General features: G+C 36.0%; 1 protein-coding gene across 2 annotated transcripts in view; it reads right to left on the bottom strand.

The window, feature by feature from the left end:
* Positions 1–25,177, bottom strand: part of HDAC9 (histone deacetylase 9) — a 955,850-nt gene that overhangs the window by 3,682 nt on the left and 926,991 nt on the right. The window contains exon 27 of one of the 2 annotated variants that reach the window (XM_042967858.1): positions 16,838–17,015. In XM_042967858.1, coding sequence (XP_042823792.1) covers positions 16,838–17,015 — 178 coding nt within the window. The remainder of the gene's footprint in view (positions 1–16,837; positions 17,016–25,177) is intronic. The other variant, XM_042967863.1, reaches the window with a different exon arrangement.

Raw genomic sequence — 25,177 nt, 5'->3', positions numbered from 1 at the left:
GAATTGTATGAGTTCCATATATATTTTGAATATCAACCCCTTATATATGTATCATGATTTGCAAATATACCATATATCACATATATACATGTGTTTGCAAATATTTTCTATATCATAGGTTGCCTTTTCATTTTGTTGATTGTTTCTTTTGCTGTGCAAAACTTTTAGGTTGATGTAGTTACACATGTTTATATTTTTGCTTTTGTTGCTTTGTCTTCTTTTTGTCATATCCAAAAAATTCATTGCAAAAGACCAAAGAAGCTTTTTTCCTCATTTTTTTTCTAAACTATAACTATGTTTATAGTTTCAGGTCTTCATGTAAGTCTTTAATCCACTTCAAGTTAATTTTTGTGAGTGGTGTACGATAGGGTCCAATTTCATTCTTTTTCATGGGAATGTCCAGTTTTCTCAATACCATTTACTGAAGAGATTATTTCCCCTTTGAATATTCTTGGCTCCCTTGGTAATATTAGTTGACTGTATATGTGAGGGTTTATTTCTGGGCTGTCAGTTCTGTTTCATTGGTTTATGTTTGCTTTTATGACAGTGCCATACTGTTTTGACTACTACAGCTTTGAACAGTTTTAACTCAGGATATGTGATGCTTCCAGCTTTGTTCTTTCTCAAGATTGTTTTGGCTATACAGGGTCTTTTGTCATTCCATATGAATTTGAGGATTTTTTTTCTTCTATTTTTGTGGAAAATGCCATTGGAATTCTGATAGGAATTTCATTGACTCTATAGATGACTTTGGTGTATGGACACTTCCAAACAGTTCAATCTTCTTTGTGTCATTTTCAGTTTCTTTCATCAGAGTCTTCTTTTTGGTATATAGATCTTATTTTGTATTCTGCAACTAGCAAACAGAGATAATTTTACTTCTTCTTTTCTTGTTTGGATGCCTTTTGTATCTTTTTCTTCCCTAATTGCTCTTGGTAGGACTTCCAGTACAATGTAGAATAGGAGTGGTGAGAATAGGTACCCTTATGTAGTTTCTGATCTTAGAGGGACAGTATTCAACTTTTACTGTTGAGTATGATGTTAGCTGTGGGTCTGTCATATGGCCTTTATTACGTTGAGGTATGTTCCTTCTATACCTAATTTGTTGAGAGTTTTCATTATGAAAGGATGTTAAATGTTGTCAGTTGTTTTCCCTGCACTTATTGAGAGAATCATATGATTTCTACCCTCCATTCTATTAATGTGGTGTATCATGGTGATTGATTTGCATTTGTTGAACCATCCTAGGGATAAATTCCACTTGATGATGTTGTATTATCTTTTAAATGTGTAGTTGAAATTACTTGGTATTTGGTTGAGGATTTTCACATCAATGTTCATCAGGGGTGTTGGCCTATAATTTTCCTTTTTTTGTAGAATCTTTGTAGTATCTGACTGTGATATTGAGGCAATATGGGCTATATTAAGAGAAGTTTGAGAGTATTCTCTTCTTTTCGATTTTTTTGGACAAGTTTGAGAACTGCTGTTAATTCTTCTTTAAAGGTTTAGAAGAATTCACCAGTGAAACCATCTGGGACTGGAATTTTGTTTGAGAGGTTTTTGATTACTGATCCAATCTCCTTACTCATTATTGGTCTGTTCAGATTTTCTATTTCTTCATGATTCAGTGTTGGTATATTGTATATTGCTAGGAATCTATTAATTTCTTGTAGGTTATCCAATTTGTTGGCATATAACTGTTCATAGTAGTTTCTTATGCCACTTGTATTTATATGGTATTAGTTGTATCCCCTTTCATTAATAATTTTATTATTTGAGTCTTCTTTCTTGGTAAGTCTAGCTAAAGGTTTGTCAACCTTTTTAGTTTTCAAAGAATCAACTCTTAAGTTTGTTGATCTTTCCTATTGTTTTTCTATTCTCTATTTCATTTATTTCTGCTGTGATTTTTGTTATGCACTTTCTTCTAGCAACTTTGGGCTTAGTTTGTTTTTTTTCTAGAAGTTCCTTAAGATGTAAACTTGGGTGTTTTGAGATTATTTATTTATTGAGGCATTTACTGTTGCAAATTTGCCTCTTAACACTGCTTTTCCTTTATCCCATAAGTTTTGGTATATTCTGTTTCCATTTTTGTTTGCTTCAAGATATTTATTTCAAGACATTTTTTGATTTTCTTTTGATTTCATCCTTGATCAATTAGTTCAAGAGTGTGTTAAAATTTCCATATATTTGTGAATTTTCCAGTTTTCCCCCTGCAATTGGTTCGGAGTTTCATACCATTGTGGTCAGAAAACATACTTGGTATAATTTCAGTCTTAAAATTTGCTAAGACTTGTATTGTGACATAACATTTGATTTGTCCTGGAGAATGATCCTTGTTCACTTGAGCAAAAATGTATATTTTCCTGCTATTGGATGAAATGTTCTGTTTATGTTTGTTAGATCCATTTGCTGTAAAGTGTAGCTCAAGGCCAATATTTTCTTACTGATTTTCTCTCTGAATGATGTAACCATTGTAGAAAGTGGAGTACTGAAGTCACCTACTATTATTGTATTGTTGTATATTACTCCCTTCAGATCCATTAGTATTTGCTCAATTTATTTAGGTGTTACAATGTTGGTAGCATGTATATTTATAATTGTATCCTCTTGATAAGCTGACCTACTTATCAACATATAATGACCTTTGCCTCTTATTACAGTTTTAGACTCAAAATTTATTTTTTGTTACATACATATTGCTACTCCTGCTCTATTCTGTGTTTCCATTTGCATGAAGTGTCTTTTCCATTCTTTGGCTCTGAGCCTATGTTTGTCCTTAAAGCTAAAGTAGTCTTTTATAGGCAGTATGTAGATGGAATTGTTTGTTTGTTTAAATTCACTTAGCCATGCTACGCCTTTTGATTGAAGAATCTAATCCATTTACATTTAAAATAATTGTTGATAACTAAGAACTTACCGTTTTGTTAATTGCTTTCTAGCTGTTTTGTAGTCCCTTTGTTCCTTTCTTCCTTTCTTGATGTCTTCACTTTGAATTGATATTTCTTCTTAGTGGTATACTTTGATTCCATTCTCTTTATCTCATGTGTACCTACTATAGCTTTTTGTTTTGTGGTTAGTCTGAGGCCTACTTGAAACATCTTGTACATATAACAGTCTATTTAATCTGATAACAACTTAACTTTGCTCACATGCAAAATTCTACCCTTTTACTCCTCCTCCCTACATTTTACGCTTTTTATGTCACACTTTACATCTTTTTATACTATGTATCTGTTAAGAAATTATTGTACCTATAGCTATTTTTAATACTTTTGCGCTTTAACTCTTACACTAGAGTTAAGTGGTTAATACAACATCATATTACAGTATTAGAACATTCTGATTCTGACTGTATTCTTACCTTTACTAGTATACAGAATATTTTCATGTTTTCAAGTTATTCAGTGTCATTCTTTCTCTTCAGCTTATAAGAACTACTTTCAGCATTTCTTCTAAGGCAGGTGTTGTGTGATGAATTTACTCAGCCTCTGTTTGTTTGGAAAAAAATTTATCTCACCTTCATTTCTGAAGGACCACTCTGCTAAATAAACTATCCTGGTTGACAGTTTTTTATTTTCAGCATTTGAATATATTACCCCACTCTTTCCTGGCTTACAAGGTTTTTGCTGAGAAAACCACTGATATCTTTACTGAAGTTCCCTAGTATGAGATAATTTTTTTTTCTTGATACTTTTAAATTTCTCTTTGTCTTTGATTTAGAGAGTTTTATTATAATGTGTCTTACAGAAGGTCTTTTTTTTTTTTTTTGGTTTTGTTTTGTTTTGTGGCGAGAGAGAGACAGAGACAGAGAGAGAGAGAGAGCGCACACACATGAGTGGGGGAGAGGGGGAGAAAGAGATGGAGAAAGAGAATCTCACTACCACGAGATCATGATCAGAGCTGAAATCAGTTGGACACTTAGCTGACTGAGCCACTCAGGCACCCCAAGAATATAATTTTGTATTGGAATTTTGAGCTGACCTATTAGTCTCATGAACCCAGGTATCTAAATCTTTCCTCAGGTTTGGGAAGGTCAGCCATTACTACTTTGTATTTTTTAAGTTTATTAATTTTCAGGGTGGAAGGGGCAGGAGAGAGGGATAGAGATAATCCCAAGTAGGCTCCACAATGTCAGTGCAGAGCCTGACGTGGGGTTTGATCCCACAAACCACGAGATCACGACCTGAGCAGAAACTAATTTGGACTCTCAACTGAATGAACCACCCAGGCACCTTAAGCCATTATTACTTTAAAAAAGCTTTCTGTCACCTTCTTCTACTGAGATTCCAATAATTCATAATCACTCCTGTGATTACTAGGCCTTCCCAGGGGCATAGCAGTGGAGGCCAATGCTGGGATTCAGGTTAGTGGGGTGCAAGTACACAGCTGAAGGGGTTAGATGCAGTTGAGCCCAATGGTTCAAATCACTGGGTTTGAGTCAGGTTTAGATGTGGGCCTACATGAAACTTTGTGGGCCTTGACTTTTGGAGTATGCTCCTGTGGCTGCAAGGTCTCACCATAGGTATAAACTGGCAGTTGAAGCTAGTGAGTTGGCCAGGAGTGTGCAGGTACAGAGTTGGAGGGCCTAGCTGCACCTGGGCTCAAGAGTTCAGGCCAGAGACAGAAGATAGGGCTGAATCCTGTTCTCTGCCAGTTGTGGGGGCCATGACTGTCAGAATGGACTCCCATGGCTGCAGGGTCTTGCTATGGGTGCACAAATGGCAGTGGAGGCTGGTGATGGGAGTCAGGCCAGCAGCGTGCTGGTGCACAGCTGGAGGGGCTATCCCTGAGTCTGTGCATGGTGGTGGATCAATGGCAGGGGTCCAGGTTGGTGTCTTGCACTGGTGCAGCCACAGAAGCTGGGGCTGGCTGCCAGTATAAATCCCAGGCTGCAGAGGCATGGGGGGCAGAGGGAAGAAATGAGGAGAGACCTGGGAAACTAGATAACATGAACATGAAAACCTCTCGGGTAAAAACCTGGTGTAAAATTTCCAGGGGGTCTGAAGGAGCTGTTTTGGACATTGGTTTCTTCAGCAGTAAAAGCTACTGGGTTCCCTGCAGAGCATGTCACTGGGAACCACGATCACTCCCATTGCATTTCTGATACTGGTTGTGCCCACACTTCTTCCTTGTTCCAGGCCATCTCTATATGTCTCAGCTTTGCCAGTTCTCTGGGTGGGGTGAAACTGAAGTAGGTCCTTTCTGCAGTGTCCCAAAAGGGTGGGGATGCTGGTCACTCATCCCACTCTCCTCTTCCCAGCAAGGGGAACACTTTCTAGCTGAGGCCCTCCTGGTGCTGAGTAGTGTCAGTCTGGAGAATGGATGACTCAGGCAAAATGAAGCTGTTCTTCATTCCCTTTTTATGTGGTTATTCTCAGGTTTTCTGTTCCACTGTTGTGCTAAAGTTTGTGAGTAGACTGCTAAGCTCTCCCAGAGCTGTTTTTGTTCGTGGACGGGTATCCAATTATTGATCTTTGTTGGGGGAAAAAAGCTCAGGTCTCTGCTCTCCCATAATATTGACATCATTCCCCCAACCTGAATTTTCCTATTTCTAACCCAAATCTACAATAAGATGATCTTTCCCCCCATACCCAGGACTCAATTATGGCTGGAATTTCAGAGACAATAGTATAGAGAGAAAACATTCCATGGGTCACAGATGTAAGTAACACATATTTATTCTTTGTGGATGATCTGTGCATTCTTCAGATACATACATGTCCAGCCTAAACTCTGAGGACATGAACAGATGCTTCTCTTTCCTCCCTTCAAAATCATTTCATGCTTTGGGACACCTGGGTGGCTCAGTCAGTTGAATGTCCAACTCTTGATTTCGGCTCAGGTCCATGATCCCAGAGTTGTGGGATCAAGCCCCATGTCTAGCTCTGCACCAAGTGTGAGTCCTGCTTAAGATTCTCTCTCCCTCTCTCTCTCCCTCTCTCTGTCTCCTCGACTCATGCACTTTCTCTCTAAAGTAAAAAAAAAAAAAAATTATTTCATACTAACCACTTTTTTGAAAATAGTCCACTTACTAATCCCCACCTTCTACTGAATCAAATATGCATCCACATAACTAACCAATTCTCTCTGTGTCTTGCTGCACAGAGATAGTGTTAGTAGCATAGAAAGTTGTAGAATCTCCTGGATTTCAAGGCAAATGATCTGTGCTTAAGTCCCAGCTCTACCACTTTCTAAAATTTAACTTTGAGCAAGTCAACATTTGTGGAGTCTCAATTTTCTCTTTAAAACTGAAATATTCCTTGACTTGCCCTCAGGGATGTAATTTAAGAGAACATGCTTTATACACTGTAAAGTGTTGAACAATTACAGAAGAACTGTATTATTTACATCTGCCACTGTGATAATTTATAGTATTTCCCTTTTCACATACATAGCTTTCAGTGGAGGTGGTATTGTCTTTATTTAATTCCTATCCCCTAGATATCTGTTTTATAGTCTACATATTTCTTTAAAAGGATTTTTTAAAAAGAAATCATCTTTGTGAAACACTTAGAAAATGAACTTGGTGAGGAATGACCTTTTAACGTATTTTTAAACAAATTTTTTTTAAACGTTTATTTATTTTTGAGACAGAGAGAGACACAGCATGAACGGGGGAAGGTCAGAGAGAGGAAAACATAGAATCCGAAGCAGGCTCCAGGCTCTGAGCTGTCAGCACAGAGCCCGACGCGGGGCTCGAACTCACAGACTGCGAGATCATGACCTGAGCCGAAGTCGGACACTTAACTGACTGAGCCACCCAGGCGCCCCATTAATGTATTTTTTTTTTTTTGTGAAACAGTGAGAAGCAATGCTCTGGAAATGTGGGGGCTCCCCACTTCCGTAATCAATGTACATATACACCAAGCTTACCTTGATTAGCAAAAATACAGTTGTGGAAAGAGATAGGGAAAGGGAAGAGATGCAATCTTTACATTTTTAAATTTAATTCCATTTGTAAGTAGGTAAGATGCAGACACAGTAAGGTCAACAATACGTATAAAATAAAACCTCCAAAGATAAATTTTAGTACAATAGTTTGGCTAATTGGAAGACATAAACTTCTACTCTAGCAAGCCAACTTAACAGTGAACACTGATGATTCTCTGTCAATAAAGGGTGAAGATTACATATATTTAAGAGAAGGATCTGTTCAGTCCAGCAATCACAGGTTAAAATAACTTACAAAAATATAAAGCAGAAAGTAAACAATTTAACTTGAGAAAATACATAGCATAAATTTAAATTCTTGTATTTGCCTTACATTCTTGTACATTTCCCAAAATGTATTTCATTTCCTATGATTTTTAAAACAGTATTTCTTTGTTTATATGAATAATGTCATTTAGTAATAAGTGTTTTCTCTTGTTTCATTGACTTGTTTGAATCCCATTATTATCTTACTTTTTTCTTCCTCCTTCAAGGCAGACAATCTAATGCCTGTTATGTACATTATTTTGTTTGTAGGGTACTCTTCAGAGCTATGTATTATTGTTTTGTGAGCATATATTTTTATTTTATGTAATTAATATATATTTATATATTTACATATTATTTATAAACTAACATATTTATATATATTATATATAATATGTATATTATATATATAATTTCTGTTGCTTAATTTTCTCACTTAGTTCTGCATTTACTAGATCTATCCATGTAGTTATGTTTATCTAGTCTGTCACTGCCAAGTACTACATGGTATCTCCATGATCGATCGATCTATCTATCTATCTATCTATCTATCTATCTATCTATCTATCTATATCTGCCACATTTTAACTATTTCATTCTCCCAATAATGGACCCCAGGTTTGACTCCCTCTGTCTACCCACCATGAATAAAACTGTAGTGAACTTCCTACTATATATATACTTTAATGACTTTAGACAAGACCATCTTCAGAAGCAGGATTACTAGTTAATATGCTTTGTGTATAGTAAATAGTACTAAACTGCTTTCCAGAATGGCTGCCACACTTACCTTCCCACAGCTCCCAAAGCTCCACATGTCTACTAATTCTGGCACTCCACAGTTTACTGAATCTCTCACTGATTCAAATTATAATTACTGCATGTCTATTATGCACCCTGGCTCTGTTCTAGGTACTACAAGTATTGAGGAGACAGAAAATAGAACAGGGGTACCTGACCTAATTTGGGGATTGATGGTCAGTGAATATTCTCCAAGAAGAGGAAGTGATATTTGATCTGAATTTTTTGGATAAGTGGAAGAAAATGGGGAGGCCAGTACATGGTCAAGTGGGAAGAAAGGGAATAAACGTATTCCAAACAGTATGGAGTATATGTGCCAAGGGGCATGATATGAACATGAATATAGGTCTTTGGAAAAAAATATAAAAACCACAGTAAGATACCATTACATATCCGCTAGAAAGGCTAAAATTATAGACTGATTTTACAAAGTGCAGGTGAGGATATGAAGTAATTGGAGTAGTCATTCATTGCTGATGGGAATGAAAGATGGCACAACCATTTTGGAGAGCAGTTTGGAAGTGTATTACAAACACATGGCTTTCCTACACCTTGGCGATTCTATTCCTAGGTATATATCAAAGAAAATTGAGTGCTGTGTTCACAAAATAAAAACTTGTACAAAAATTTCATAGAGACTTAGGTTCCTCAAAAAATTAAAAATATAATTACCATATGATCCAGCAATTCCAGTTCTGGGTATATATCCAAAAGAATTGAAAACAGGATCTTGAAGAGATAATTGCATACCATATTCATTGAAGCATTATTCGCAGTGTCCAAGAGGTGGAGGCAACCTAAATGTCCATTAATAGACGAATGATAAAGACAATGTGGCATATGCCTACAATGGAATGTTATTCAGCACTAAAAAGGATAGAACCTAATCATATACTACAATATGGATGAACCTTGAGGACATTTTGCTAAGTGAGGTAAGCCAGTCACAAAAGGCAAATACTGCATATTCCACTTATATGAGGTATCAAAAGCAGTTGAATTGTTAGAAACAGAAAGTAAAATAGTGGTTGCCAGGAGCTGGGGAATAGGGAAAAGAGAAATTGCTGTTTAATAGGTATAGACCTTTAGTTCTGCAAGACGAAAAAATTCTAGAGATATGTTGCACAATAATGGGTATACAGTTAACACTACTGTACACTTAAAAATGGCTCAGAAGGAAAATGTTATGTTACATGCTTTTTACCACAATAATAAATTTTCATAGCTTTATTCATAACAGCCCTAAATGGCAGAGGACCTGAGTAGACATTTTTCTAAAGAAGACACACAGATGGTTGATAGGACATGACAAGGTGCTAAACGCCCACTAATCATCAGGTAAATGCAAATCAAAACCACAATGAGATACCATCTCATACATGTTAGAATGGCTATTATCAAAAAGACAACATATAACAAATGATGGCAAGGATGAGGGGAAAAGAGAACCCTTATGCACTGATGGTGGGATATATTCAGCCCCATACTCACTGCGGTATGATTTAAAATAGCCAAGACATAAAAGCGACCTAAGTATTTATTAGTGGATGAATGGATAAAGAAAATGTGGCACAACGGAGTATTATTCAGCCATAAAAAAGAAGAAAATCTTGGCATTTGTGACAACTTGGATGGACCTTGAGGACATTATGTTAAGTGAAATAAATCAGACAGAGAAAGCAAATACTATATGATCTCACTTACCTGTGGAATCTATAAAACCTCTGAACTTACACATACAGAGAGCAGACTGGTAGTTGCCAGAGATGAGGGTAGGGGTAAGAGGAAGGTAAAATGGGTAAAAGTGGTCTAAAGGTACAAACTTCCAATTATAAAATAAATAAGTCCTGGGGATGTAAGGTACCTCAGAGTGACTATAATTAATATCACTGTGGTTTTTTGTTTGAAAAATGTTAAGAGAATACATTTTAAGAGTTCTCATGACAAGAAAAAAATTATAACTATGTGTGCTAATGGATGTTAACTAGGGTTATTGCGGTGATTATTTCCCAAAATATACATATATTAAATCATTATGTTTTATACCTAAAATATGCTACATGTCAATTATGTCTCAATAAAAACCCCCAGAAAAATAAATTAATAGCTCCAAGTAGGTAACAAGCCAAACACCCACCCACAGGATAGACAGCTTATGGTGTGTTTATACAGGAGGATACTGCAGAGTAACAAAAATGAACAAGCTACTGACTATATGGGTCTCAAAAGCATTATGCTTAGTGGAGTAAAATAAGACAGACAAAAATCTGTATGACCTACTGATTCCCTTTAAATGAAACTTAATGTTTGGCAGAACTAATCTACAGTGTTGAAACTATTTTAAAAAACCAAAAAACAAAAAACCAAAAAAACCCGAATTACCTCTGGAGGAAATGGCGTTGACTAACAGGCACAAGGCAACTTGATGGCTGAGGAAAATGTTCTTGATCTTGTTCTGAGTGATGTTCATTTGAGTATGGAATAGGTAAAAAAAAATCTGTGCATACTAGTATATGTAAGGTACGTTCCAGTTTGAAAAAAAAAAATGAAATATCGCTTCTTGGCCTTTTGGCTAAAATCAAGTGAAAAAAAATGAAATAAGTTCACTGATCATGGAGGCTTATGAGTCCTGTTAAGAATGATAATGCTAATGGAATGGAATGGAAAGGCAATGAAGGGTTTTAAGCAGAGGCATGACAGGATTTGCTCTCCAGTTGTTTTGTTTTGTTTTGTTTTGTTTTGTTTTGTTTTGTTTTGAAGAGCTCCCTGATTTCTCCGTAGAAACTGGATTAGAAAGGAACAAAAATGGATATGGGAACTAGTAAGGAAACTACTATAAGAGTTTGGACAAGAGATGAAGGTACTTTGGACTCAGTGTTGGCAGTAGACGTTTAAAAAAGTAGATGGTTTGCTCAAGCTATTGTCTCTATCTCAAGATACCTTTCTTCTTATTTACTAGGTGAAATCCTATATATTTTCCTACCCTGGCTCAGTTGTTCTGCTCTGTGATTTGTTTCCCATTTCTTGGTCTGTGTTAGGTCTTCTCCTTTTTTTTTCTACAGCTCAATATAGCAAATTACTTGTCACTTATTATAGTTGGCTGCTCATGTCTAATCCTATGGTAGGAAGAATAATAGCCTCTAATGGTGTCTATGTTCTAATCCTGGGAAGCTGTGAATATAGTCACTTTGCATGGCAAAACTGACTTTGAAGATGTGATTAAAGTTAAGTACCTTGAGATGAAGAAATTATCTTAATTATCCTAGTGGAGCTAACCTAATCATGAGTCTTCCAAAGCAGGGAATCTTTCCCAGTTTATAAGCCAGCTTTCCCAGCTTTCTTCTTTCAGTCAGATAGAGATGTGATAAGTGAAGAAAGGTCAGCAGGATGTATATCTGCTGGTTTTGTAGGTACAGAAGGGGGTCATGAGCCAAGGAATACAGGCAGCCTCTAGAAACTGGAAAAGACAAGGATGCAGATTCTCTCTTAGATCCTCCAGGAAAGGACTCAAGCCCTGCTAACCTCTTGATTTTAGCCTAGAGACTTATCAGCCTTCTGACCTTTCTGTCATTTTAAGCCACTGATTAATTTTACAGTAATTTTTAAAGCTAGCAATAGAAAAGAAATAAAATCCGCAAGTATATGAACATTTTGGGGACTGTGAGGAAGCTCTGTGACCCTGAATCTCAACACTTTGTCCAGCACATACAGAATAATCAGATGTGTTTAAAGAATGAATGGACTGGATATTCTCTTTCCTCATTCCACAGATTGGAGGATAATCCTGTAATCTGTCAGCATCACTCCCATGTTTGTCTCCCTCCCTAAAGACAATTCCTTTCTCCATTCAGAAAGATACTTTGCTGCCTCCTCCCTCCTTTATTATATTTATTCAGTCAATCCATCTTTATGATATGAGTACTATGGTTTCTAGTTATCTGAAAATTGACATTGTCAATTAGTCCTATACATATAAAACATATACATATAAAATACATATAAAAATACATATAAATACATATAAAATACATATAAAATAAACATTTTGAAAACTTATAAAAATATAAAAATACTAATTCTCTCACAAAACATAGTAAATCAAGAGAGACAAGAATTGCTAAGGTATCATTACAAAATGTTGCCATTTTCACAGTATTTCATCTTCTCTCTTTGGATTCATTCATTCATTAAGTATTTATTTATTACCTACAATGTATTAGGCATTGTGAAAGTCTTGAGTTAAGTCAGCTAATTACAGATTAATGAACTCAACCAATTTATTGCTTAGAGATTATTTGTCAATCCCTTGTGTTTAATGACTGTACTACTGATTTAACCTATTAACAGTCAGCCATAGATGCCCAGGTACAGCCTCTATATTCTAATATACATCACTGGATGATGAACTATGTATTAAAGGAGGCAAAAATAAATTGTGGAAGAAGAAAAATGATGGAAAAAATAATGAAACCAATCTTTACTGAGTATTTACTATGTATTAGGTATTGTGTTAAGAAGTACTGTTTCATTTTCTCCTCAAAACCCTATGAAATTTTCCCTTCATTTTTAAATACAAGGAAAACAATGCCCAGGGAGATAAGTAACTTGCCTGAGACCACACAATTATTAAGTTGGTGCTAGGATTTGAATCTGTGCAAGCTGATTCAGACTCTATTCATCCTTTGTAGTGTTAAGAAGAAAAGAGTGAAGGAATAGAGATGAAGATGAAATGATAGGAAGCTGAAGTTATCATGTGATCTTATTTTACTTATAGTCCCATTCAAATGTGCTTCTTTTTCCTTAGAAAACACTTCTTTTAAGAATTCAGAAGGAACCCTAAAATATATAAATGGGCACTGGGTTGAACCCTAACATGCTAAGTCAGACTTTAAACATACCCCGTGACCACATGATAGGCACCAAAAAAAACAGAGATAAAAAGATGGTCCCCAGAAAGAAGAGGAAAAAGAAGAGAAGAAGGGACAGATTATCCTTCCTTTTACCAGGAGCTTCCAAATCGTTAGCCCACTTAGCCCATTTTTCAACTAAGATTTTGTTGACACTGGATGAAAATTCAGAATAAAGTTTATATTGGAATGTTTGCTTGGCTAGATAAACAAGTACTCAAAATAATGGCATCATTGAAAAAAAGTCAGAAGCTTTAGAAGCCTTGGAGATATAATCCTAAAGAACAGAAAAAAAAGTTGTGTTTCTAGGAATACTAGACATGAATGTGTCTTTAATAGTAGTCTATATTTCTATATAAATATTCAGATACAGAAAAATGTGGTTGAAAATGTCCTTGGCACTAGTGATAGGCCATTCACTATCACCAGTGATAGGGAGATGATACTTGGGATTTTCCAATTTATCGTTATACATTTTTTATACTCATGAGTAAGACAGTTATTCAAAAAACAAAATGGCTACATTTAGAATCATATATTTTCTCATACTTCTGTATTAAATAATGACTTGAAACCATCTCATGAGAAAAGTTGCTAAAATTAGAAGACTAAATAATTAAATAAGCAACCAGATTGGAATGTATTAAGAAAATCTAACATGGTTCACACTATAATCAACAGGTCAAACTGACATTTGAAAAATATAACTTTCAGGGTACCTGGGTGGCTCAGTCGGTTAAGTGTCTGACTCTTGATTTTGGCTCAAGTCTTGATCTCACAACTGTGAGATCAAGACCTGCACCCAGCTCTATGCAGATAGCATGGGCCTGCTTACAATTCTCTCTCCCCCTCTCTCTTCCCCTCCTCTGCGCATGCTCACATGCTCTCTCTCTCTAAAAAATAAATAAACATAAAAAAAAAAAAAAGAAAATGTAACTTTCAGTTTCTGTTTTGGTTTAAAAAAAGAGAAAGAGACACTCAGGAATTCTGGATTGTAAATGTGTTCCTGATAACTGAATAGTTTATCATCCTGAAGTTTTGATTGTCAGAGAGAGATTTTTCTTGATTTTCAGCACAGCCTGAACTGGTATCCAAGAATAAACCTGAATACTGCACTGACCTTTTCAAAGTAGACGCATTTGAAACAGATATCCAACCAATGCAAACTGTAATCTTTTAAAGGTGAAGTCTAGCAAATAAGAAGAAACCTAAAATCATAGTTCTCTGTTCTAAGTGACCAGGTCTATCTATTTAAATAATCTTTGAACATATAACTGGGCCCCTTTCATTTTTTTGTCTTTTTTTTCCTGGTCTGCTATTGATTTCTTTCTCACTCGAGTCCTTTGCCACCTGAAAACTATGTTTTGAAAACTGTATTTCAGTTAATCATCTCTAAAATGAATCCCCACATATCAGCCTTTTTCTAATAATTTATTCTTCATGGTCCATCAATAAGTTGTAAAAAATGAAATAACTGTTTGCAATGTGTTGTCATCTCCCTTTTGTGCCGCCCCCCCCCCCCATCCAAGAAAAATGAACAAAAAATACTTACAATGGTTCTTAGCCAGGAGCATTTTATCCCTTATTCACTAGTGGTAAATGAGTCAGATATGAGTTGGCCAGGAAAAGAGCTGCTTTACCCAAAATCTTAGTACAAAATGAGTCATCTCACTCCAAACACCAATATATCCTCCAAAATAACTGGCAAGAATTTCCTATAAAAAGAATCTTGCCTTCACTCTTTTCCATTCATTTAGCATTCTGATTTTTCTAATTTTTTAATTTCCTGTGTACTTATAATATTACATTCATAACAAAGGCCCAAGAACATTTCCATCTATTTATCTAATTCTATTTATCTATTTTATATATCTATTTATCTAATTTATCTAATTCTGAAAGTCTTCTTTCCTGTATTGAGTAGGGAGACAATTCTAATAGCATGCCCCTGAAAAGAACAAATGTGCTGTGGCTTTCAAGGGTTCTCTGTCTCTGACTCTCTCTGATGAAATTCATGCATGGTTCAATAGAAATGCAAAAGCCAATTCTAGAAGAAGTTTTCTTTTCCTCTGCTGAAAAAGTGAGTGCAGAGCCTTGGAAAATATTTCAGGCAAAACTACTTTTCTTTCCATAAGAAAAATCAATCAAAATAGATACAGTGTGTTTCATACTGGTAAACAAACATGAATCCAGGTCCCAAGCTTAAACTCTGTTTTCCCTACACATCAGAACATTCCCATTCTCATTCTCTCTCTGCTATCAGAGGAAGCTTAAAAATCACTGTGAACTCTTAAAAAAAAAAAATCACTGAGAACTCAAGCCAGGGTTAAGTCCCCATTGATTAACAGAAGTCAAACACATTATTTACCTGAGGATAAGCAAGCATACTTATAGAGAGAATTCATGCCAAAGTTCTGAGATTGTTTTTACTACTTGGGGCTTATAACATGACTTATCATTCTTAATTATTCTAAGCAAAATTATTTACAATTCATTTCACTCAGGTTGGAATTTAACTTCACTTCTCTGTATTAAATGAATTCTAAAGAACAAATATATTCCTTTTATATCCAACACTAACAGATGTTAGTTTGCTCAGTTTTATAGTCCTCAGATGACAGACAACTAACTGCATTTGGCTTTGGGAATAATTGCGACACCTTTGCATTATGAACTTGGTTTGGTTCTTAGCTGGGAACTGCAGGGGGTTAGTTCATATTATCGAAGAAGTGAAATAAGTTTTCCCTTTATGCTCCAGATGCCCATATGAAGATGCCTTCTAATACAGTATTATACAACTTTTTTTTTTTTACAGGTAATCTGGTCTTAAATGGTTATAGTAAGAAAAATACTTGCATAAAAATGAAATATTTTATTCAATGCATCTCCTGCTCTTCACCAAAGCAAGATGTTAAATCCATTAAACTCCGAATGTCCAGTAAAAGTAAGAAAGCTAAAACGGTTCAAATTTGCACATTCTTGGGAAAATTGCCAACTAGGTACTAGGTAGCAGGATCTGTGTAATTAATGGTGATGTTATTGACAGAGGGAATATATTTCCTTCTCAGAAGCATTTTAAAAGTGCAAGCTGGAAGAGCTTTAGTAAAGCCTCACCTGATTCGTTTTTAAATTGAGAAAATGTGACTTTGAAGCCAGCTACAGAAAGCACCAATGTTAATATATGTACATTTGTGATGGATTTGGTTCTGGCAGACTTAAAAGAAATCTTGAATGTAACACTGTCTGTATGATAGGATGATGAACACCAAAATGCACAAACCAACAAGCATTTCTCAGAAGGACAATAAGCAAACTCAATCATAGGTTAACCTTATTTTTCTTTTCCTGAAAGCTATACTCATATGAAGACTGAGTGGATTCAACTTATCATAAGATAGAATAAAATCAGACTGAAGAGTCCACACATTCCTTTTCACACATTCCCATCTCCTTTGTAGGCCACGTGTATCTTTATCCAGTCCTTGTACCACAAGAATAGTCATATAAGGAGCTCGTACATGTTTAGGTTTTCTAACTTATTGACTAGTAATACCTCCAGCTTCTGCTCTCGTTTTTTCACTTTGTTATAACAGTAATTTCAAAATGATGATAGAAAAAGAATATCTGGAAAATGAGAGATAACTAAGAAGTAAAGCCCACAAGCAGCTCTTTCCACAATGATCTGCACTAAATTACTCAACAAGGAGTGATTTTTCTCACCATGTATCTCACGCCCTCTATTTCTCTGTGAACTGCAACCACATGCTCTAGTTCTGTGTTTCCCACTAAGAATGGAATTCTTGGTGGCCTATAGTGTGTGCTGTGGCATCTGTGGCTTTGGAGAACACAGGTGGTGGAAGTGGAGGAGACAGGAGAAGGAAAGCCTGGAGAGAGGTTCACAAATGCTAATGATGAGCCTGGATGTTACTGACCTTAATGACTCCCCCATCTTGGATCCATACCTGCTGTCTTCTGAAGCAAAGGGCTGTTCTACATCTACCGTCAGGGAGGCCATGGCAGAAACGGTCTCCGTCTCCTCTTGCAACTGTGCCCCAGCCAAAGCACAGCCCCTTGGCACAGCCACCATCCTAACTGACTTCCAGTACTTGCCTAGAAAAAAAATGCATCATATTTTAATAGGAATTTTAGAGCAGTATTAATCAGACTACTTATATAGGTCCAACTCAGAGCAGTTGTTGAGTTAAAATTCTCTATGCTATACATAGCTGTAATTTGGTTTCTTAAATATTATGATTAAGTCTTTTTCTCAGTCTAAGACTGCCAAGTTGTGAAGTGCTCATAGTCCCCAGCCTGAGTCTCTCCCTTGCTTAGAGGGTAATAAAGTGAGGAATAATCCATGGTCTAATGAACTCACTATCAGACTGGCAGCTGTCTCTACAATCAAGTAAGCAAACCCTGGGCATTGTGCCCCCTGGGAAATCCTTAAGAGACTGGGAGGTAGAAGTCTCATGGAGAAACTGAATGAAATAGTAATGTTAAAAATTGCTATTGAGCCATTACCTTTTTATAAAAAAATGAGGTTAGAATATTAAAGAAAAAGAAAAGCCCCAAAATGCCAGCATGAATTGAATGGCAACTTTGCCAGAACAATCAGGTTTGTTAGTCCTGGATGTTCTTTCTTTCTTAACCCCAGGGTGTGTACTAGAACAATAATTGATTTAAAACTTTAATATATGCACTGGTTGATGTTGGCACCCTTCCTCATGTCATACGGAAGTTTCATTTTTTGAGGAGGGGAAGGGGAATGAGGAAAAGAGGAGGTCATTTCATGAAAACATGCCAGTGGGATAAATATGAAAAAGCAGAGTCAATGGCCTTCTTGCAGCCCCTAAACTATTCTGCGTGTCTGTGTGTGTGTGTGTGTGTGTGTGTGTTTGTGTGAAGTATTGAGTCATCTCAAATCAAAGCAGGAGAATATTCCTAGGTGCTGACATGACTTACCAGGTTAGAACTATCTCTGCAGCCTGACGAATTAGGAAAGAATTTGGCATGCAGAGTTTGCTTACTTAAAAAAAAAAAAAAAAAAAAAAAAAAAAACAAAAAAAAAACAAAAAAAAAACAGAAAAAAAAAAGTTCTACTAGAATAGAAAAGACAAATGGATGGGGCACCTGACTAGCTCAGTCGGTTGTGTTCAACTCCTGATTTCATCTCAGGTCACGATCCTAGGGTCATGGGATCACGCCCTGTATCAGGCTCTGTGCTGAGTGTGGAGCCTGCTTAAGATTCTCTCTCTCTCCCTCTGCCCATCTCCCCTGTTCATGCTCTCTCTAAAATAAAATTTAAAAAATAAACTAAAAATTAAAAAAAAAAAAGAAAAGGCAAATGGATGAATGCTGGATTGGGAACGAAGATAACTGGGTCCTGGACCACTTCATTTCTGCTTCTCACAACAGGGGAAAGATCTCAAATCCCTTCCAGTTCTAACATTTTTTAATCTGCCTCTCCTATCTTATTGCTTCACAAAGGAATGGATATCATGTTAGGGGAGAAGATCCAATCTCCCAATCACTTCTCATTTAGTTGTCTACTACAATGTTACTTGTTGTGATCACTTATTCTGACCAAAGTACGAGAATCATAAAGCTTTCAACTAGGACCAAATGATAGCAATTCTAACTGTGAATGAACCCACAAACTAACATTTTCTTTGAAAGCTAAGACTGTGCTAGATGTTGAGGACATAAAGATTCTTCCCTCACACCAAGAAATTTGTGGTCTAAATGACAATTCTGTGTGGAAATTGCCCATGTGATCCTGAGAGGAACTAAGTGGAATATATACTTATGATGATGGGAAAATGAGAGAAGAGTTGCCAGAAAAAACAACACTTGACTGAGTATTTGAAAGACCATCAGAAGTTAGTCAACGTTAAATAGAGGGAGGCAAGTAACCCTGGAAGAGGAAATAGTACACACAGATGTGCAGAGACTGGAATCTCATGTCTCTATGTTGTTGTTATTGTTGTTATTATTGTTGGCGGTGGTGGTGGTGGTGGCGGTGGCAGTGGTGGAGGGGATTACAAAGTCCATTGCTAGGCACAACTGGAGCATTTGGAAAAGTCTTGAGTGTGATGAAGGAGATTGTTGTTGTAGACATAGGTTAATTAACACACTGTCTTGAATAACATGTGAATGATGTTGGACTTCAACCTGTAGGTGAAAAGGGGCCATTTTAAGCAGAAGAGGCAGGGAATCAGGTTTAAGTTTTTAAAAGATCCCTCTGGACAGATCTTGGATGATGAATTGGAAGGTGATGAGAGTGGTGGCAGGAAAACCAATTTCACATCTTGGCAAAAATCCAGGTGGGAAATGATGATGTCTAAAACTAAAAGGAAGTGACAGAAAGAAATGAGGGAATGGAGTAAAGGGAGGTTTAGGAGGTAGGTAATGAAATGTATCTTGGCTTATTATTTAGGGCACCCCTACCTCTTTCAACTTTGAAAGATGACTCTGATTTGACAATTCCATTCCAAGACCCTAAGTTTTCTAGTTTACAATGTCATTATAATCTTATTCAAGTTGGAAATACCATATTCCATCTCTAAGTGCATTCAGTTGTAATGAGTTTCACAAAATATTATTTTTGATTTTTTTATTAAAAATTTTTAAATTTTTTTTAAGAGAGAGAGAGAGTGCAAGGGAAGAAGGGGCAGAGAGAAAAAGGGAGACAAAGAATCCGAAGCAGGCTCTAGGCTCTGAGCTGTTGGCACAGAGCCCGACACGGTGCTCAAACTCATGAACTGTAAGATCATGACCTGAGGGGAAGTCGAACTCTTAACCAACTGAGCCACCCAGGCACCCCAACACAAAATATTACTACTAAACATTATTTTAGCTCAGGATATTCAGAAAATTGGTGATGCTGGATGACATCCTTTCCTTTTTCTCTAGAGTGACTAATATGGGGCCTCTGACAAACAAACAACAGGTAGCAGGTGGTTTATGGGTTAAATTATGTTTTATACACTATATGAAAGAGAAACTAGCATTAATTAACTCCTAATATGTGCCAAGGAGTATGTTAGATGTTTTCACATTCCTAATTTATAATTTCATTTAATCCTCATAACTATTATGATGCAATATTAGGTAATTGTTCTAATTTTTTTGTAACATTTATTTATTTTTTAGAGACAGAGAGAGACAGAGCATGAGCAGGGGAGGGGCAGGGAGAGAAGGAGACATAGAATCCAAAGCAGGCTCCAGGCTCTGACATGGGGCTTGAACCCACAACCTGTGAGATCATGACCTGAGCCAAAGTATGACGCTTAACCGACTGAGCCACCCAGGTGCCCCTGTTGGGTAACCTTTCTAAAGTCACATGGCTAGGAAGAAGAAAAGCTGAAATCCTCATACAGGATTGACTCCAAAATATCTCTTGCTCTGTACTCTGTTGTCCTCCTTTATTCAGTCCTCCTCTACCCTCTTTCCACTATACATAAAAATATAAAAATGGACTCAATCTATAAAAATACCAACTTAAAAGAATTATTTATATTATATAAGGATTATATACATTCTTTGCTTTACCAAAGAAATCATATTTGGTAATAACAGGTTACCCATGTTCCTCAGATATGTTACTCACTTGATGCACCTTTTATTGACTTTATGGTGTAAGTTTTTACACCAAGTGAGACAACCATGTAAGACTTGTCCTTTTTACTCTTCATTTCTCATAACCTTATACTATTGCAAACACCTGTTTACCAGCTAAGACATTGATGAAGCTATCATAAAACTGGAGATAAGGGCTCATTGAAGAGCATGAGTAAGAAGTCCATTGAAGAAGGGGCCCTGAACTAAAAGTCAAGATTTGTAGGTTGGAGACTACACACCAGTCCCAGAGAAGTCATTTGGATCACTCTGGAGCACAATTTCCACAGTTATAACATGATAGTGGTAGAGTTGATAATGAAAGGGGTCTCCTTGCTGTAATTCTCAATGATAGTGATTTTTCTGATCTCATGTTATGTATTACACTTGGATGTTAGAATAAATTTGTTATGGAAGAAAATCTTCTCTGTGAGTCTCTAAACGCTTGAGGAGGTCAGTAAACACTTTTAGAAAATATGGCACATCTAGAATAAAGGGCTTTAATTTGTAAGCACTGTACATTTTCCCTTAAGAAGAGAATTCTTGGCCATAGACAAAACAAACATCTTTACTCCCCAAACACAATCAGGATGGAAGGTGTGAATCGTTAATCATAATTTTTCAGTAGAATGACTGACAATGATTCTTCAACATTTAGCCTTTAGGTATGTGAGTAGTAAGAAAGATTTTAAATAGCTAAGACCTTTTGGAATAAAATGTAATGTGTATAAAATATCCTGCTAAGTTAAGATTAAACGTTGGAAGTTTGGTTTTTATCCAAATGTATGAGGTTTCTGACTCAGAAATAACCCAAAACTTTGAATTCAATATGGCCTCTGGAAAGCCTATAAAAACAAAGGAAATATTCTATATTAATAATGCATTCATAGACTACTATCTCTATTTGTAAAGGAGAATAATTAAAATGGAAGTGGGTATAGCACAGACTGTGCCATATGCAGCCAATTCAAACTACAAATTTATGGGTTATATTTTCACATGATGAGTAGGTTTTTTTTTCTTTCACAAACATGTGTGCCAGGATATCGTATCTGTTGGCACGAGAATAATACCCCTATTAGCACACAAGAGAAATGAACCAAGGTTTACTGCTAGAGTTTTCAGGAGCTGTTATTTATAAAGTAAAATATTAGTAACTAGCCACCAGTGGATTAGTCTCCTAAAGCAATAAAACTGTCAAAAGAGAGGAGTTTTACATTAAAACTGGACATGCACACTCCCTCTTTGGTTATATCCTCTATCCTTATTCATTTTGCCCACTATGTAAATCTCCCCACTTTCAACACCTTTCCTTTCCTTTTATTTCTTTCCTTTTCTTTTCTTCCCTCCTCTCCCCCAACCCTCCTCCTCCTCCTCCTCCTTCTTTTTGACTATTTAACCTTCATTATTCTACATTTCTGTTTTTTCTGGTAAAGGCAAAGAATGAATCTAAAATAAAGGTAAGAACCAGGTAATAGATGCAGACAGTCAAGAGTTAGAGGGAGGCCATAGATGGGGTGTCACTGGGTCAGGTAGGAACCATGAGAGGACATTCTGCAGGTACTATGTAATCAGACTTCAGTAACAACAACATTGTTCTTAGTAATGAGCGTTTTGGAAAAACAGGTATTTGCTGTGTTAAAAGCAACACATTAGCCAAAAGTTTTCCCAACCAAAGCCTTTGACACTTTGAACATCTCCTGACCCCTGAAACCTCACCCTTCCCTCATCCTTCTGGGGCTTTACAGTCATTTCTCAAACTTGTGCTTAAATAATGTTGTCTTTTGTCATTACACACCATGTTCTCACAGGACAAGAAGCTGGTAGTAAACCATTTCTAATTCCCCATCAACTTCAGAGATTATTAACACCCGGGACTTAAAGGGGCCCCACAGAGATTTTCCAGAGCTCAGAGCTTCTTAATAGAGTTTAAGATAGATGTTTTAAGCAAAATGGAGACATTTATTGGGATCCAAAGTATTGTATATATATGTAAAAATAAAGATGTATTGAAAGTTGGTGTATCAGTAGAGCGACCAGGTAATTTTTCATCCAAGGTGGGGCAATTTTAAGGTTAAAATGGGGCTAAAAATAAAAATCATGTCATTGAAATGTTCATTTACTGGTCAGCAAACTGTTTTTATCAGTGGACTTATAAAATATAAAATAGTCCTATTCAAAAGTTATTTTCATAACTAAAATTCATTCTAAAAAAACAAAAATATTATAATTCATATATGCCAAAGCATAGTGACTACTTTATACTGATTATGTAAACATTAGAAAATAAGCATAAGCAGAATTATGATATAATTCAGAATAACATAAGCAGAATTATGATTGCTGCTAAATATTCACATAGGTTAATCAATTTTGTGGCCATATCTCTCAGTAATAGAATATCATTGGTATTTTTATGAAGATTGCATTTTTTTCAATGTGGTCCAAATATTTTATACTTTTTCATAAACTGCCTGAAATCTTCTTCAAAGTGGAATTTTACAGTTAATAAATTTGAAACTGTGGCATCTTTAAATATTCTTCTCAAGAGACTGTAATATTTTTGGTTGACCCCATCTTCACAAGTGTGGTGCTATAGTAGTAAATTCTGCTAAATTTGGGATATCTTTCACTTCCAATTTTTAAAATATTGATATCAGTGACTACTTCATACCAAATACTTTCACAACTACTGTTTTTTCCCTTCTTTCACAGGTACCTTTATTTGGCAAACATTTTATGTAAGCTGAACTTATCAAGAAAGCTTTCTTCATTTATGATTCTATAAAATTTTATTTACTAAATTTAGATGCTGCAAAATCATATGACTTCTCAATTTCATTCTATTTCAGAATACACAACTAAGAATAGGAATTTTATCAATGATTCTGTCAACAAATAGACATCTTTGAAAGCCCAATTACAGATTTTCAAAATTAAATCTTGTGCATGGTTTGCCTGTTGATACTAAATTTGTTACTTTATTTCCTTATTTTTGTAGGGGTCAATTTAAATGTTTTTTCTCTTGAAAACACTGTTTCTGTAACTGAAATTCTTTAAAAGTTTCAAAAGCTGGTATTTTTCCTTCATTTCATAACTATTTTTTTTAAGCATTTTTTTTTTAAACATTTATTTATTTTTGAGACAGAGAGAGACAGAGCATGAACGGGGGAGGGTCAGAGAGAGAGGGAGACACAGAATCTGAAACAGGCTCCAGGCTCTGAGCTGTCAGCACAGAGCCTGACGCGGGGCTCGAACTCACAGACCGCAAAATCATGACCTGAGCTGAAGTCGGCCGCTTAACCGACTGAGCCACCCAGGCGCCCCGTAACTATCTTTTTTTATCAGCCTCATTGAGTATAGTTCATATTCAATAAAATTTACCAGTTCTAAGGGCAGATTATAATGCATGTTGACAAATGTGTGCAGTCACACATATATTTGAAATACAGAATATTTCTTCATCCCTAAAACCTTATTTTGGCCTTTTGGCATGAATTTCTTACCCTCCCTCTTGGCCCCTAATAGCCCCTAATAATAACTGAAATTCTGCCACTGTATTTTGCCTTTTCTATAATTTCATATAAATAAAACCATATACTATGTAGTGTTTAATCCCAGGCTTCTGTCATTTAACCCATCTATTCTGAGATTGAAAGATTCTTATCTTCATCTTATCATCGTTTTGTTTCTTTTTATGCAATATGATTTTTCTTTTCTCCGGCTTCTTTTAAGATTTCATGATAATGTTCCTCAGTGTGATTTTATTCATGTTTATTCTGCTTGAGATTGAGCTTCTAGGATCTGTGGATTTGTGGTTTTCATCAAATTATAAAACCTTTTCCCACTATTTCTTTAAATACTTCCCAAACTTCTTCCTTTTCTGGAACTCTAATTATAGATACGTTAGCTGATTGATGCTGCCCAATATATTACTGACATACTATATTTCAGCATTTTTCTTTTTTTCCCTTTTTTGAAGTTTATTTATTTGAGAGACAGAGAGAGAAAGAGTGGGGGAGAGGCAGAGAGAGAGAGGGAGAGAAAGAATCCCAAGCAGGCTCCACACTGTCACTGTGGAGCCTGATGTGGGGCTCAAACTCACGAACCGTAAGATCATGACCTGGGTTGAAATGAAGAGTTGGATGCCCAACTGACTGAGCCACCCAGGTGCACCTCAGTACTTTTCTATTCTTCACTTTGAATAGTTCCTATTACTTCTTCAACTTCATTGTTTTTGTTTGTTTTGTTTTGTTTTTGTCTTTTGCAATGTATCATCTGCCATTAATTCTTCTAGGGTACATATTTTTTTAAATTTCAAATGCTTTTTTTATAATTTTTCATCTCTAAAACTTCCATTTGCACATTTTCCAGGTTTTAATTTCTCTGAACATCATGCTTGCAACTTTCCTCTTCATATTAGGAGTAACTAATATTTTTATCTGCTAATTCTATCATGCCTTGAATTTCTGAATAAGTTTCTTTTTTTAAATTTAAATTTTAGTTAGGTAACATAAAATGCACTATTGGTTTCAGGAGTTGAATTCAGTGATTTTCATCACTTATATACAACACTCAGTGCTCATCACAGTAAGTGCCCTCCTCCATCACCCATCTAGCCCATCTCCCACCCACTTCCCTCCATCAACCCTCAG

The sequence above is a fragment of the Panthera tigris genome, chromosome A2 (assembly GCF_018350195.1).
Source record: "Panthera tigris isolate Pti1 chromosome A2, P.tigris_Pti1_mat1.1, whole genome shotgun sequence".
Taxonomy (NCBI): domain Eukaryota; kingdom Metazoa; phylum Chordata; class Mammalia; order Carnivora; family Felidae; genus Panthera; species Panthera tigris.
Note: the sequence above shows the minus strand (reverse complement) of the source record. Positions and strands in the feature narration are given on the sequence as shown.